The following is a 13885-nucleotide window of genomic DNA, read 5'->3' on the forward strand; positions in this document are numbered from 1 at the left end:
AAAATATCAGTCCCTACTCCCGCTTGCATCACAAATCACCCAATTATCACTTATTACGGGTATTTGGATGCGAGTGCTTCCCGTGTCTCCGTCCGTATAACAAACATAAAATGGACTTTAGGTCCACTTCTTGTGTATTTCTGGGGTACCCAGAATCTATTCTTGGTTACAGGTGCTTGGACAGAGAGACTGGACGGGTATATTATGCCAGGCACGTTCGCTTCAATGAGGATGTTTTTCCATTCCAACATGTTCCACGGCGTGTTACTGTTCCAGCTATGCCTACTTCATCACCATGGGCTAGTGCACCTATACAACTTCCACCAACCCAGAATGTTATGCCACCTGTTCGGCCAATCCAGAATGCTGTACAACCTGATCGGCCAACTCAACTTCGACGTCCTCCTAGGCCGCAACCACCGAGCCAGACTGCTGCGTCAACAGCCCCCGCGATGGCCCGTCTTCCGAGCCAACCTGCTGTGCAGTCCCGCTCCACGTCAGCAACAGCAACGGCGTCGTCGACTCATCAACCGACGACGTCGTCCACCACGACTGGCAGACGACGGCGCGTCAGGTCGACCATCCGCACCCACGGCATGCAGCTTCGAACCACGACACACATGAAGCGACGTCCGACTGCCTTAGTAGCTTCGGTGGATGATGACGAACCTACCTGTCATACGCAAGCCGTGAAGCGGCCTGAGTGGCGTGCTGCAATGGATGCCGAATTCAACGCCTTACTGTAGAACAATACTTGACAACTTGTACCTATCAAAAGTTATATGAATGTAATAGGTAGCAAGTGGGTTTTCCGCGTTAAGTGGAAGTCTGACGGTACTGTCGAGCGTTATAAAGCTCGACTTGTAGCCAAGGGGTTCAATCAAATCCCCGGTCAGGATTATTTGGAAACGTACAGCCCCGTGGTCAAACCGACCACTATCCGGCTATTACTAGCTTTCGCTGTGTCTGCCAACTGGACCATGCGACAGTTAGACGTCCATAACGCTTTCCTGAATGGTCGTATTGAAGAAGATATATACATGCGCCAGCCACCTGGCTACGCGAATCCTAGCTATCCGGATCACGTATGTAAATTGCAGCGCTCTCTGTACGGGCTTAAGCAAGCGCCGCATGCGTGGTTCAAGAGGTTACACGATTTCTTGCTACAGGTGGGGTTCCGTTCCTCGAAAACGGACGTCTCCTTGTTCATCTTTGACTCAGGGCAAATCCGTATGTACATCCTGGTTTACGTCGATGATATCCTGCTACTCGGCAACAATCCTGACATGATTGACAGTGTGATGAAGCAGCTGGCGACGGCCTTTCGAATTCGAGACCTCGGGTTACCCCGATTCTTTTTAGGGGTCGAAGCTATATACACAGAGGGTGCGCTGCTGCTCTCACAACGACGATACATGGCTGAGTTACTCAAGAAGGCCGGAATGGGTACGTGCAAAGACGTTTCTACACCAATGGCGTACAACACTGCGGTCACGTCCGACTCCCCACTGCTAGATGATCCAACGGCGTACAGGCGTCTAGTTGGGTCCTTGATGTATCTTTTGATTACACGGCCCGACCTTTCGTTCGCGGTAAATCGCTTGTGCCAATTTATGCATAAGCCAACAGAGGAGCATTGGGTGTCACTTAAGCGAGTCCTTCGCTATGTGCAAGGTACACAACATCTTGGTCTGCGGCTAACTCCGGCACCAACTCCAGTGGTGCATGCCTTTTCCCATTCAGATTGGGCCGGGTGTTCGACAGATCCCAAGTCTACTGCGGGATATGCTGTGTTTTTAGGCCCCAACCTGGTTTCATGGGTGTCACGAAAACAGCGTACGGTCGCACGATCGTCTACAGAAGCCGAATACAAAGCGCTTGCCGATGTTGCAGCCGAAGTCACCTGGATAGAGTCACTATTACGAGAACTCGGGTTACAATCCCAGACGGTGCCTGTGTTGTGGTGTGACAACTTAGGAGCAACTTATCTGTGCTCCAACCTAGTGTTTCATGCACGAACCAAGCACGTAGAGGTCGACTACCATTTTGTCCGGGATAGGGTCAGCACGGGTCAGTTGAAAGTGAATTTTGTCTCGACTCATGATCAACTCGCAGATATATTTACTAAACCCCTAGCTACGAAGCGCTATTGTGATTTGCGGTTCAAGCTAGGCGTGGTCCCTTGTCCCCCGTCAGCTTGAGGGGGAGTATTAGTCATATCAGTTTGTTAGAGTGTAATGCTGTAGTTAGAGTTAATTGTGTGGCTGTTTCCTATCTTCTAGCTAGTCTCTATTGTATAAATAGCAGTGTTTTATTCTAGAGTTGAATAACAGAGATATTCTTTCATTAATTGAGGCATTACGTAAGATGTTAGATTGCATTATATTAGATTTGAATACAAAGCTAAGAATTCTTCTTCTGTTTGGATGATAAATAGCGGAGCAATGATGCAACAACATACAACAACATTGATTATACGTTTGTTGCCTCCAACCTTACTTGACCAAAAAAAAAAAAAAAAAAAAGACTAAACAATGCAAAATCTTTGCACTTACATTCATGCAAATTCAATACATGCCGTGATCAAATGTTTTTCAAAATACCATACGTTAAAAGATTTGTCGGAACAATCTTATAATCTATATATATAATATTTTATAAATTGAAAGCTAGAATTGTCAAAACAGTACAATTATATATACTTAATTTTACTGATGGGATAATTGGGTAAGTTAGATCTACACGAAACACTTTTAATTAGCTTAACCCGTCAAGGCGATTAAGATAGTCGATCAGATAGTAACAGTTAGGAGCTTAGCAGAGAGCAGATGAAACAGTTGCAATTATAAAGGATAGCACTGCAATTATTTGAAGACCGTTGTACTTATTACTGTAACTGTTATGTTTTGTAGCTTTTCCAAGTATAAAAATCATGCCCTTGTGATAGGCGGGAGACATACTCAATCTTGTACATACTCAGAACAATTAAACAATACAACTTGTCTCTATTCACTTACAAATACTTTCCGATAACATTCTTACCGTCACTACTTACCCAGAGAGTATAAATGAAATGACATAGGTCCTTTTTAATTTAACCAGAGTCTCGCGTTTGAGCCCAAATCTATTTGGGGGTGCTTTGCCACTTGGCACGAATAAGAAAAATAATAACAATAATATCCAATTTAGTCATCGACTATAATGATTTTTTCGATTTAGTCTTAAACAACTTTTTATGCTTAATTAGGTCATCGACTTTGATGATTTTACCAATTGAGTCCTCTGTTAAAATAGCTTGGTAATTTTACCTCTATTAATACAATATAATGCTCAATTCAATCATCGACTTAGTAGCTTTACTCAAGTTAGTCTTCGACTATAGTAATTTTATCCAATATAGTCCACGACTATAGTGATTTTAATCAATTTAGTCATTGAGTCTAATAGCTGAAGACTCAATTGGATAAAATCATCGAAGTCGATGACCTAATTAAGTACAAAAAGTCTTTTAAAACTAAATAGACAAAAACCATTAAAGTCAAGAACTAAATTGAATATTAACTCTTACAAGCACTATCTAATAGTCAAATTTGAACTTTCTTTTTAAAAGTTATTATATAAGTGCAAATATAAATTAAAAATGAAATATTTGTTGGAAATTTTTGTTAAAAGGAAAAATGATATTTTTGGCACCTGAATTATTTCATTTTTAAATTTTGATCCATGTAAGTTAATTTAAACAATTTAACCATTTAATTGTTTATAATGTTTCACTTTTAGTTCTTAGTGTTATATAATTATCAAACTTCATTAATATATGAGGTTTTCAAAAAAAAAAAAATATTTTCAAGAATTAATATTCACTATTAAAAATAATGTTCCATAGAGAGAGTGAAACTTTAACTATAGGTATTGGTTCTAAATGACAAAAATAGCCTCATAAAAAAGAATTTTTTAACTGAGTTTGATAAGTATATAATAAATTTTTAAAAGTGATCAAATTTTTAAAAGTGAAATAATTCAGGGACAAAGGCATTGTTTTCTCAAGATTATTAAATTGCATTAGATTATATTTGTATACAATGAAACCTTCTCGTGTTTGGATGATGTATAATAATGATGCTGCAACAGCAACAACGTTGGTTATATGTTTGTTGGCTCCAACCTCACTTGACCAAAAAGTAAACAAAGAAAATCTTTGGACGTAGTAGATCAGTACATGCATGCAAATTCAATACATGCCGTAATCAAATCATTTTTAAAATCTCATGTTAAAAGATTTGTAGGAACAATCTTATAGTCTATAAAATATTTAATAAAAGCAAGAATTCTCAGTCCATAAAATATTTAATAATATATATTGTTAATCCTACCTACGAGGTGTTGATATAATGATGCGGGTCTCCTCCAGATTAATCATATGTCTCGATTTTAAGCCCAAACACATAAGGTAGTACTTTGTCAACAATCGTTATATCCTACCCCACGGCGCACATAGCACTGTGCGCCTCCCAAAACGACGTCGTTTTAGGATCGTTTTGGGAGGCGCGGTAGGAAGTTACTGGGATTATGTGTATTTGTTCACACAGTTATGTGTATTTGTTCATACAGTTATGTGTATTGGTTCATATAGTTATGTACATTTTTTATACAATTATGTACATTCTTTTTATACAATTATGTACATCCGAATCAGAAAATTTGTGTGTATTATGTTAATAGTTGATGTGTATTATGTTAAAGTTTATGTTTATTATGTATTATGTTAGATTATGTGTATTATCTTTTAAAAAGAGTATGTATATTTTGTTATATAATTATGTACATTCATGTATACAATTATGTGTATTCTAGTATAACATTATGTACATTCTTGAACAGCGAATTTTTTTTTTAAAGAAAAAACTACTGTCATTCACTGGGGCGGGAAATTTCAAAAAAAAATAAAATAAAACGACGTCGTTTTGCATCTGAGCGCATAATGCAACGCACGCCATGGTTTAGGATATAAATTGCCCCTTGTCAACCAGCACGAACAGGTGAAAATAAATAGGATTCTTCTGTAATAATAGTTGAATTTGAACTTTTTTGTTAAAAAAAAAAAATATTATAGAAGTGTAAAAAATTTAAAATGTAATATTTCGCATAAAATATCAAACAAAGAAAAATGAAATTCAAAATTTAACTTTAAAAAATAGCATTCTTCGTGCATATTTAGATACAAAAGTAATCACCAAGTTTTTTTATGTCAATTTCTTCCAAAATTTCATTTTCAATCATAATAAAACTACATGAGCTTTAGAAACATCATTCCCAATTTAAAAAATAATGGATTATATTTATATAATTGAAGGCCCTGTTTCGTCGCCCTGGAGAAAACGATCTAGCCACATTAGAATTAAGAGTGCGGCACAAGAAAACGAAGAGGAGTTATGTGTCCAAAAAAATTGGGTCAATTTTTTTTTTTTTTTTTTTTTTTGAAAACATAAATTGGGTCAAATGAAGACAAACCATTAAAATTGAATTTAATCAATTGGCTAATTGAACTCATACCTTTATGAGCTCATCTTTTATGGAATACTCTTCAACATTAACAATGGACTTAATGCATACATAAATGTACTTAATTTTGATTAAAAATTAATTTAATAAAACTATAAAGTCTACTTAATTATATTAGTTATAAACTTATGTGCATATTAGTGATATCATATAATCTATTTGTCAATAGGAGTTGAGCAGAAAAGTTTTCATCCGTTATCTAATTTGCTTCTTTCACAAGTATACTAAAAGCTAAATAATTAATCATAATGTATGTGAAGGATGACAGTCAACACTCGAACATTTCTTGTTTGGTTGCCCTTGGTGAGGATAATGTATAATACAATTCCCACCAAATCACTTTTATTTACCACTTAGAATGAATGAATATATATATATATATAGTCGAGTTCAGGTGCGGCAACACCAATAGATATATAAATATACACCATCAACGTTAAGAAATGCACTACAAAAATACACACAAATTAGGTACAAATCACCAAAAACACATCATTAGGTATGACTAAAAGCACCACACAGGTTTTCAAAAAAAAAAAAAAAAAAAAAAAAAAACAGTACACCATTAGTGGTAGGGAGTTATATGGTGTATTTTTTTTGGATGTGTTGTGTATTTTTTTTTTTGCGTATTTTTGTATTTCATTGTTGTGTGTTTCTCTTACACTATTGGTGCACATTTTTAATACTATTGGTGTATTCTGAAAACCACTGCATGGGAGGGTGTCGCCTCATTTGAACTTTTTTTCTATGTGTGTGTGAGAGAGAGAGAAGTATTAATTGAAAGAATTTCAGACAAATTGAGTACCCGACTCTATACATTTTAAGGCAACATTTGTGAGTTGTGTAAGAAATTGGCCGGGGATGGGTTAGTTGGACGTTGGACTGTCAATTTTAAGTTCTACAAATCGTTAGCATTAACATATCACATATATATATATATATATATATATATATATATATATATATATATATATATATATATATATGCACATGAAACCAGTGTCTAGTGTACATGTTGGAAGATGTAACTATTCATTTGACTTTTTTAAGGATAAGTTAGAATGCTGAATTATAGTACAACTAACTGTTTTTTGTATGTGTTTGGTGACTTTCTTCCCATTCAATTTCTTTTTCCCCGAAATTCAATGACCATATAATTTGTAACACTAGCCTGGTCCATACAAATTTTTGGGATTACGTATTTGTTGGAAATACATTCAAACCAGAAGTTTGGTTTTGTTTCCCATGAAAGGAAATTTCAATTTTTGTCCTATAACTATAGTGGTCTTGTTAATTTCAATCTTCGATATTTAAAAGTGTCAATTTAGTACCTTGACTAAGTAATTTTTATCAATTTTAATCATTCTGGTCAAATTGTCGGCCAAATTTCGTCGAAAAATTTTAATAGGTAAAATAATGAGGGTATTTGAGTCATTTTACCCTTTTTCCTTTCTTCTCCGACAAGGTGTTTCCGACTTTCCGGCTAAATCTTTTCATTCTTTCTTCTCAATCTCAAGCAGAGTAGAGCTCTGGCATTGGTGGCCAGCATTTCCGGCCAAAGAGAGGGATTAACAAGACCGCCGTGAGGATGGCGGCCATGGTGAGGACGGCATCTCTTTCTTCTCCGACGAGTGGAATAGCATTGACCGGCCGCACGGAATCCGCCGAACACCTCCGTGGTTTCCAAGTGGTCCTTGGAGTGCGCCGGGGCTAATATCACCGACCTGCCGACCACCTCGTACATCCTCGGTTGCCTGGTCAGCGGACTCACGCTCTCCACGTTCGCCGACACCTCCATTGGCCGGAAGAAAATGCTAGAATGGTTGTAGAACCTTCGATTTAGTCCTCCACGATGGTTTCCCCAACGTCGGTGGTGCCTGGTCTAAGGAGGCTACCAGTCAAAATGCTTTGGTCATTGATTCCGTTAAGCTCACAGCAAAATTGCTGTCCCCTAAAAGGACTTTTAATTTGTTACCATGGTGCTGGAATTTTTAACTTTGGAATTAATTTATTTTTTAAAACTTTTAAAAGTGGGGTTTAGATTTGTTTTGGTTTTAAAAGTGGCCTTGAGCCGCTTCGCCTGAACTTTCGAAGTCGGGAGAACTCGCCAGAAACAACTGAAACATGGTAGACTCGCCGGATAAGAAGAAAAGAGATGTGAAATAACTAAAATACCATCATTATTTTAACTATTAAAATTTTTCGGCGAAATTTGACCGGAGTGACCCAAATTGACAAAAATTACATAATTAAGGTACTAAATTGACACTTTTAAAAATCATGAACTGAAATTAACAAGATCCCTATCGTCATAGGACCAAAATTGAAATTTCGTCTTCCCATTATCTCTATATGCCTATTTCTTAGAATTTAGTTAAGCAAATGAAGGAAGCATGGACACGTGTAGCTCTCTCCACTATTCCATCCCTAATCTTGTGTTAATACATGGTTGAGATTAAAGCTTTATTGCTTTCTTCACTATATAAGCAACTTCCTACATAGTGAATCAATGCAACAGTTTTCTACATGGTCTTTTTCACTTCTGTTCATTTTATTTCTCCGAGTCTGAGCAATAGTCAGGTTTGTATACGTTTAAGCTATGTTTAAGTTGGTGCAAGCTTAGCATGGTTATTTTGTGTTGCCTGTTGGAAGTGTACCCGTTTATGTTGAATACACCGTCGGAAGTGTACCCGTTTATGTTGACTACACCGTCACCGGGCAAATAAGACTTTTAAGAAAATGTTATATAACACGGCACAGACTCCTTTACAGTCTACACCCGTATTTGTTCTTGTTTCCTGAAAAGGTTGTCAGCCCCCGCGTTGACGTCGCTTATATTTTCCAACATTATTTTGATTGAATCCATGATTCCACAACAAAAGTATAGTAGTAATTTCTAATATACAATATACATCCTTTAATTTCTAATTGGTGAATAATATAATTGGGTGTATGTGACTCAATTTTGATGGATGCAATCTACTAGTATTGTTAAACCGGATTGGCAAAATGGGACTGGCCAAATCCCGACAAACATGAGTGATAGGCTTAGGTTTTTTTTTTTTTTTTAATGTAGTCCAGATTTTTAACTTGTCTGACACAGTGATTAATTCTCTTTTTGAAGTGTAGGTATTTTTATTGGGTGAAATAGTCCCCATTTGCTATTGTTAGTAGCTTATAAGTCGATGTTTCCTTACATAAAGGAATCAAATAATCATGCAATTGATGAGAAAATATGAAAACCAATAAAGTGACTAAATCAAGCTAATTAGTAAATTGAACTCGTACTATCTATCTTTTTCTAATTCTTCAATGTCGGACACAATTTAACAGATTTAATACTACTACTACTACTACTACTACTAATAATAATAATAATAATAATTGCAAGGTAACCTTTAATTGTTTAGTAATAATATTTTTAACCGATTTTTAGTAAAGTCCTAAATCAATTAAACCGGTTAAAACTAGAAAATAACAAAAAAAAATATAAAGAGACACAAATGCCTTTACTAAAAATAGAAAAAGTCTTGAGAAAGACTACAAGTGTCCAAAAAATAATAGCCTAGGATGTTAAATGGAAAAAACACTAATCTGAGACTAAATTCAGAATTTCCACCAAAAACAATGGACCTTTGGTGGAATTAACTCATATATTCATAATAATTATGAACAGTTTTGGAACCTTGTCCACCTTGCAAGGTGGACACGGTTCCACAACATAATTTGCCCTAGGGATGTCAATTGGGCCAGGCTACTAGATTTTGGGTTAGCCACTTATTGGTTTGGGCTAAATGAGTTTTGTTTTTGTTTTTGAGTTTGGTTGGCCTTAATCCTAAATGGTGGGTCCGAACCAATTACGTGTACAAATAAAAGCTTGTACATACTATTTTTCGGAGAAGCCTATTTCTATATTTGTTCAAAATATGAGCTCCAATGCTAAAGGCAGTTGTAATAAGAACAGAAAGCACATCACCATTTTATATAACGATGTTCTTTTTCTTTCCAAATTCCAATACAAGAGCAAACTATATCATCCAATTGTTTTTTTTTTTTTTGAAAACATCATCCAATTGATTTAATTGCTCATCTTTCAAGTATTTGGCTAAATTAGACTTTATGTCTCGACTACCACTTTCACCTTTGCTTCGTTAATCAATATAATCCTACATAATTTAAACATTTACACATCTTAACCCACTATTGGAAATCATCGTTTTGCCGACCACCCAAAAGTGGTAAGAAATCGCCAACATCCAGTAAAAAATCCATGTTCTGACCACTTTAACAATCCGCAAAAACCTTCATCAGTATTTGATGTGTTTTAATTTTTCATCCATATCCAACAATATTTATAGCTATGTTTGTAAGTGCTTCATTTTTATTTTTCAAACTATCTCTTTTCTTTTGAATATGTCCATGCACAAAAGTATTAAGTATTTGACATTTTTAATATTTCGAACTTTTAAATGGTTTGCCTGTAGGGTTCAAACAAAGCATACATTACTTTTTTTTTTTTTTTTTTAATTTTTTTTTTAATTTTTTTTTTTTTTTTTTTTTTTGCATACAAAGCATACATGACTTATTTGCTAGCAACCTCCATAAGCTAATCAAACTAATCAAAGAACGTAAAAGATGAAAAAAGAATTGTAAAAATCCCCCATTTAAAGAAAATGGACAATTATAAACGAATTTGCTATATATGCATTTACTTGCACATATTAACTTGCCTAAAATAGCCGTATATTAACTTTCGAAATTTAACCAGTCGCGGTCCTCCTACAAGGACCATGTGTGGTTAACTTGAATCACATATGGTAAAAATTTGAAATTTGAAATTTTAGGAATAAACATGACAAAACCACTATATTATCCTACATGGCATTAACTCTAGAAAATTAAGGGTGTGTTTGGTTGACAGGTTTAGCTATCATGAAAGAGTATCAAAGTCATTGTTTTTTGAAAGTCAAGCATTGGGTTGTATTTATAGATGAATCATAATAGAGTCAGGAGGGACATTGTCCCAGTACATAGGTAATGTATAGCTAAAAGCAGCTGCTGCTAACGTATGAGCTAAAATATTATGCGATCTAGAAATAAAATTAACCGAACAATAATCAAACATATTTAAATAGGTCCTGCAGTCATCCAGGACGTAACCAAGGTATGATCTTGTCTGAATAGTAGGTGACGTCAAATAAGTGAGTAGTGTCTGACAATCCGTGTAGAGGTTAACTGATTGCTCCCCCAAGTCCTTGAGCCACGATAACACTTCCTTGCATGCCAGAGCCTCGGCCATAAGTGGTGAAAAGCAATTTTGCGGCGGTGCACAAAAAGCTGATATATAGTTGCCAATGTGGGTGAACAGTACCGCTCCAACAGTGGTCGTCATGGACGACGGTTGGTAGCCGGCATCGATGTAACATTGCCTTGCCTGGGGTGGGAGATCCGCGGCAGGTGGTTGCACCGTAGTGGGGTGGGGTTGCTGCTGCGCTAATCCGGGCGAACTGGGCAGTAACATGGTTTGGGGCGGCACAGTGGGATGGTGGCCACTTAGTTCGGCAGTCACGGGCTTCATATGGGCAGTAATATGCAGTTGTTGCCACGTTTTTACAGCTGCTAAAGCCGTGGCTACAACCCTCTTCGGCATTGATAGATAAGCATTCCACACCGCTTCGTTCCGGGCCCTCCAAATATTGTATAGAATTGCAGTTGCAAACAATATTGCATCAGAATCTAGAACATCTAATAATGTTCCAAACCAATCATAAAAAACATTTGTCACAATTTGGGGGATTGGAAGGTTAGATTGGCTCCATATGGCTTTTGCATAGTCACACAACACTAATGAGTGCATTATATCTTCATGTATTAGTCCACACATGGCGCATGCCGGATCAATTTCCACCCTCTTTATAAGCAAATTAGTAGTAGTGGGTAATATATTGCTCATTGCTCTCCATAGGAACATTTTCCATTTTGGTGGTATTTTGAGGTGCCATAGGGTATTCCATCTATCAAAACCCATGCTAGTATTATAGGTGCCCACTATACGTCTGTATCCATTCTTGACGGAGTAGCATCCATTTGGATCTCCATACCAGTACCAAGTGTCCTCATATTCCGGGGAGATGGGGATCTTTAAAATTCTAGGCACATCACTTGGTTGAAAAATATCAGCTAAAATGTGAGGATCCCACGTTCCAGTTGTTTGATCAATCAATCCTGCAACCTTAGCATCTGCTAACTGTAATGGCATCTCAGTCTGGACCATAGGATCCAACTCATCCTGGAGCCATGGATCTTTCCATATTAAAGTCGATTCACCATTCCCAATCCGTCGTCGCACCCCACCGGTAATTAATTCTTTTGCAGCCATAATACTCCTCCAACAGTAGCTAGGATTATTCCCCATACTTGCCTCTGAAAAAGTTAGTTTAGGGTAATACCTAGCTTTATACACACGGGATACCAATGAGTCAGTATTTGTTAGGAACCGCCAAGCCTGCTTCCCCAACATAGCCAAATTAAATGCCTTCAGATCCTTGAAACCTAAGCCACCATATTTCTTGGGTATACACAATCTATCCCATGCCTTCCAATGAATACCCCGGTCAGTTCCTGTTCCCCACCAATATCGGTTCATTACTCGCTCAATAGCTGCACAGACAGATATTGGTAATAGGAAAACACTCATTGAAAAGGTAGGCATTGCCTGAGCTACACTTTTCAATATTATTTCCTTACCTGCCTGCGTTAAAAGTCTCTTATTCCACGAGCCAATTCTTTGCCTGATCTTATCCTCAATATATGCAAAAGCTGCCTTTTTATTTCTTCCTATAAAAGCCGGTAGACCCAGATATTTTCCCAAATTCGGAGCTTGGACAACACCCAGGATCTGTGCCGCCATCTCCCTGTCCCTAGTACCAGTATTCTTACTATAGAAAATACTAGACTTATGGTAGTTTACCATCTGTCCTGAGAGAGCTTCATACTTGGCCAAACAATTTTTAATCTCGACTGCCTCATACTGATTAGCTTTAAAAAACAAGAGACTATCATCTGCGAAAAATAAATGAGAAATCGGGGGTGCTCCCCGTGCCACTCTGCAGCCATGAATTAAACCATTATTCTGTGCTTGTTGGAGTAATAGGGAAAGCCATTCTGCACATATAATAAAAAGATATGGTGATAACGGATCCCCCTGCCTGAGCCCACGTGTAGGCGTGACCAGGTTACTAGGAGAGCCATTTATCAAGAATCTATACGACACTGTAGTCACGCATAACATAATTAGTTCCACCCATCTCTCATCAAAACCCAAAGCTTTTAACATCCCTTTTAGGAAAGGCCATTCCATCTGGTCATAAGCCTTTGCCATATCTAACTTTAAAGCTCCCCAACCAACCGTTCCACACTGTTTCCTGTTCAGAAAGTGTCCCACCTCTGCTGCTATCAGAATATTGTCAGTAATGAGTCTATCCGGTATAAATGCACTCTGTGTGCCAGATATAATACTATCCATTAAGGGCTTCATTCTTTGTGTAATCATTTTCGCCATTACCCTATAGACAACATTACTCAGGGCTATGGGTCGTAAGTCTGTTACCAGTTCAGGCATATCCTTCTTTGGTATTAACACAACATTCGTTTCATTTAACGCAGATGGAAAAACTCAAGTATTAAGGCATTGAACAATATAATTCGCAAGATCCCCACCTACCACATCCCAAAAATGCTAATAAAAGCCAGGATTCATTCCATCCGGGCCTGGTGCCTTATCAGGAAACATAGCAAAGAGAGCACTTCTCACCTCCTCTACCCTAAAGGGTTGTAGCAACTCATCATTATGCTCTTGTGTAACTTTCGGTACAACACTCTCAAATAAATCATGCCCATCCTCAGGATTACTAGAGCAAAAGATATTAGCAAAATAGTCCAAGATTACATCATTCATTGCCTCCCCTTCCACCCAATCCCTAGTATTATTCATAATTCTAGTTAGACAGTTTTTCTTTCTACGGTGAGAAGCATACCTGTGATAGAATCTTGTATTGGCATCCGCATTTTTCAACCAGTGCTGTTTTGCTCTTTGTTTCCAATATGCATCCTCTTGGGTCTCAACACGGCTCAACTCCTCCTCCAACCGCTGGAATTCAGTCAACGATTCTGAGTCCGTCAACCCTCTCAAACGTAACTGATCACTCCAGAGTTGCTTAATACGTTCACCAAACTTATGGTAGTGATCACCCCCCCCCCCCCCAACGAGATAATCGTTTTCCACAGTACGCAATGCATTCATGCAATCCATCATGCCTCTTCT

At 37.4% G+C, this 13885-nt stretch overlaps 1 protein-coding gene across 1 annotated transcript; it reads right to left on the reverse strand.

Annotated features, from left to right (window-relative positions):
• Positions 1–10168: 10168 nt before the first annotated feature.
• Positions 10169–13123, reverse strand: LOC109177145. Its single transcript, XM_019326446.1, has 3 exons — positions 12310–13123; positions 10670–12222; positions 10169–10177 (listed from the first exon to the last, which is right to left on the reverse strand). The coding sequence occupies exons 1-3, from the start codon at positions 13121–13123 to the stop codon at positions 10169–10171; spliced, it is 2376 nt and encodes a 791-aa protein (XP_019181991.1).
• Positions 13124–13885: the final 762 nt, after the last annotated feature.

The sequence above is a fragment of the Ipomoea nil genome, unplaced genomic scaffold (assembly GCF_001879475.1).
Source record: "Ipomoea nil cultivar Tokyo-kokei standard unplaced genomic scaffold, Asagao_1.1 scaffold0800, whole genome shotgun sequence".
Classification (NCBI taxonomy): Eukaryota; Viridiplantae; Streptophyta; class Magnoliopsida; order Solanales; family Convolvulaceae; genus Ipomoea; species Ipomoea nil.

Coding starts and splice junctions, on each gene's coding strand:
- LOC109177145 (XM_019326446.1), bottom strand. CDS start 13,123: ATGGCGAAAATGATTACACAAAGAATGAAGCCCTTAATGGATAGTATT. Junction 12,223..12,309: donor GAGACTTTTAACGCAGGCAG/GTAAGGAAATAA, acceptor CTGTCTGTGCAG/CTATTGAGCGAGTAATGAAC.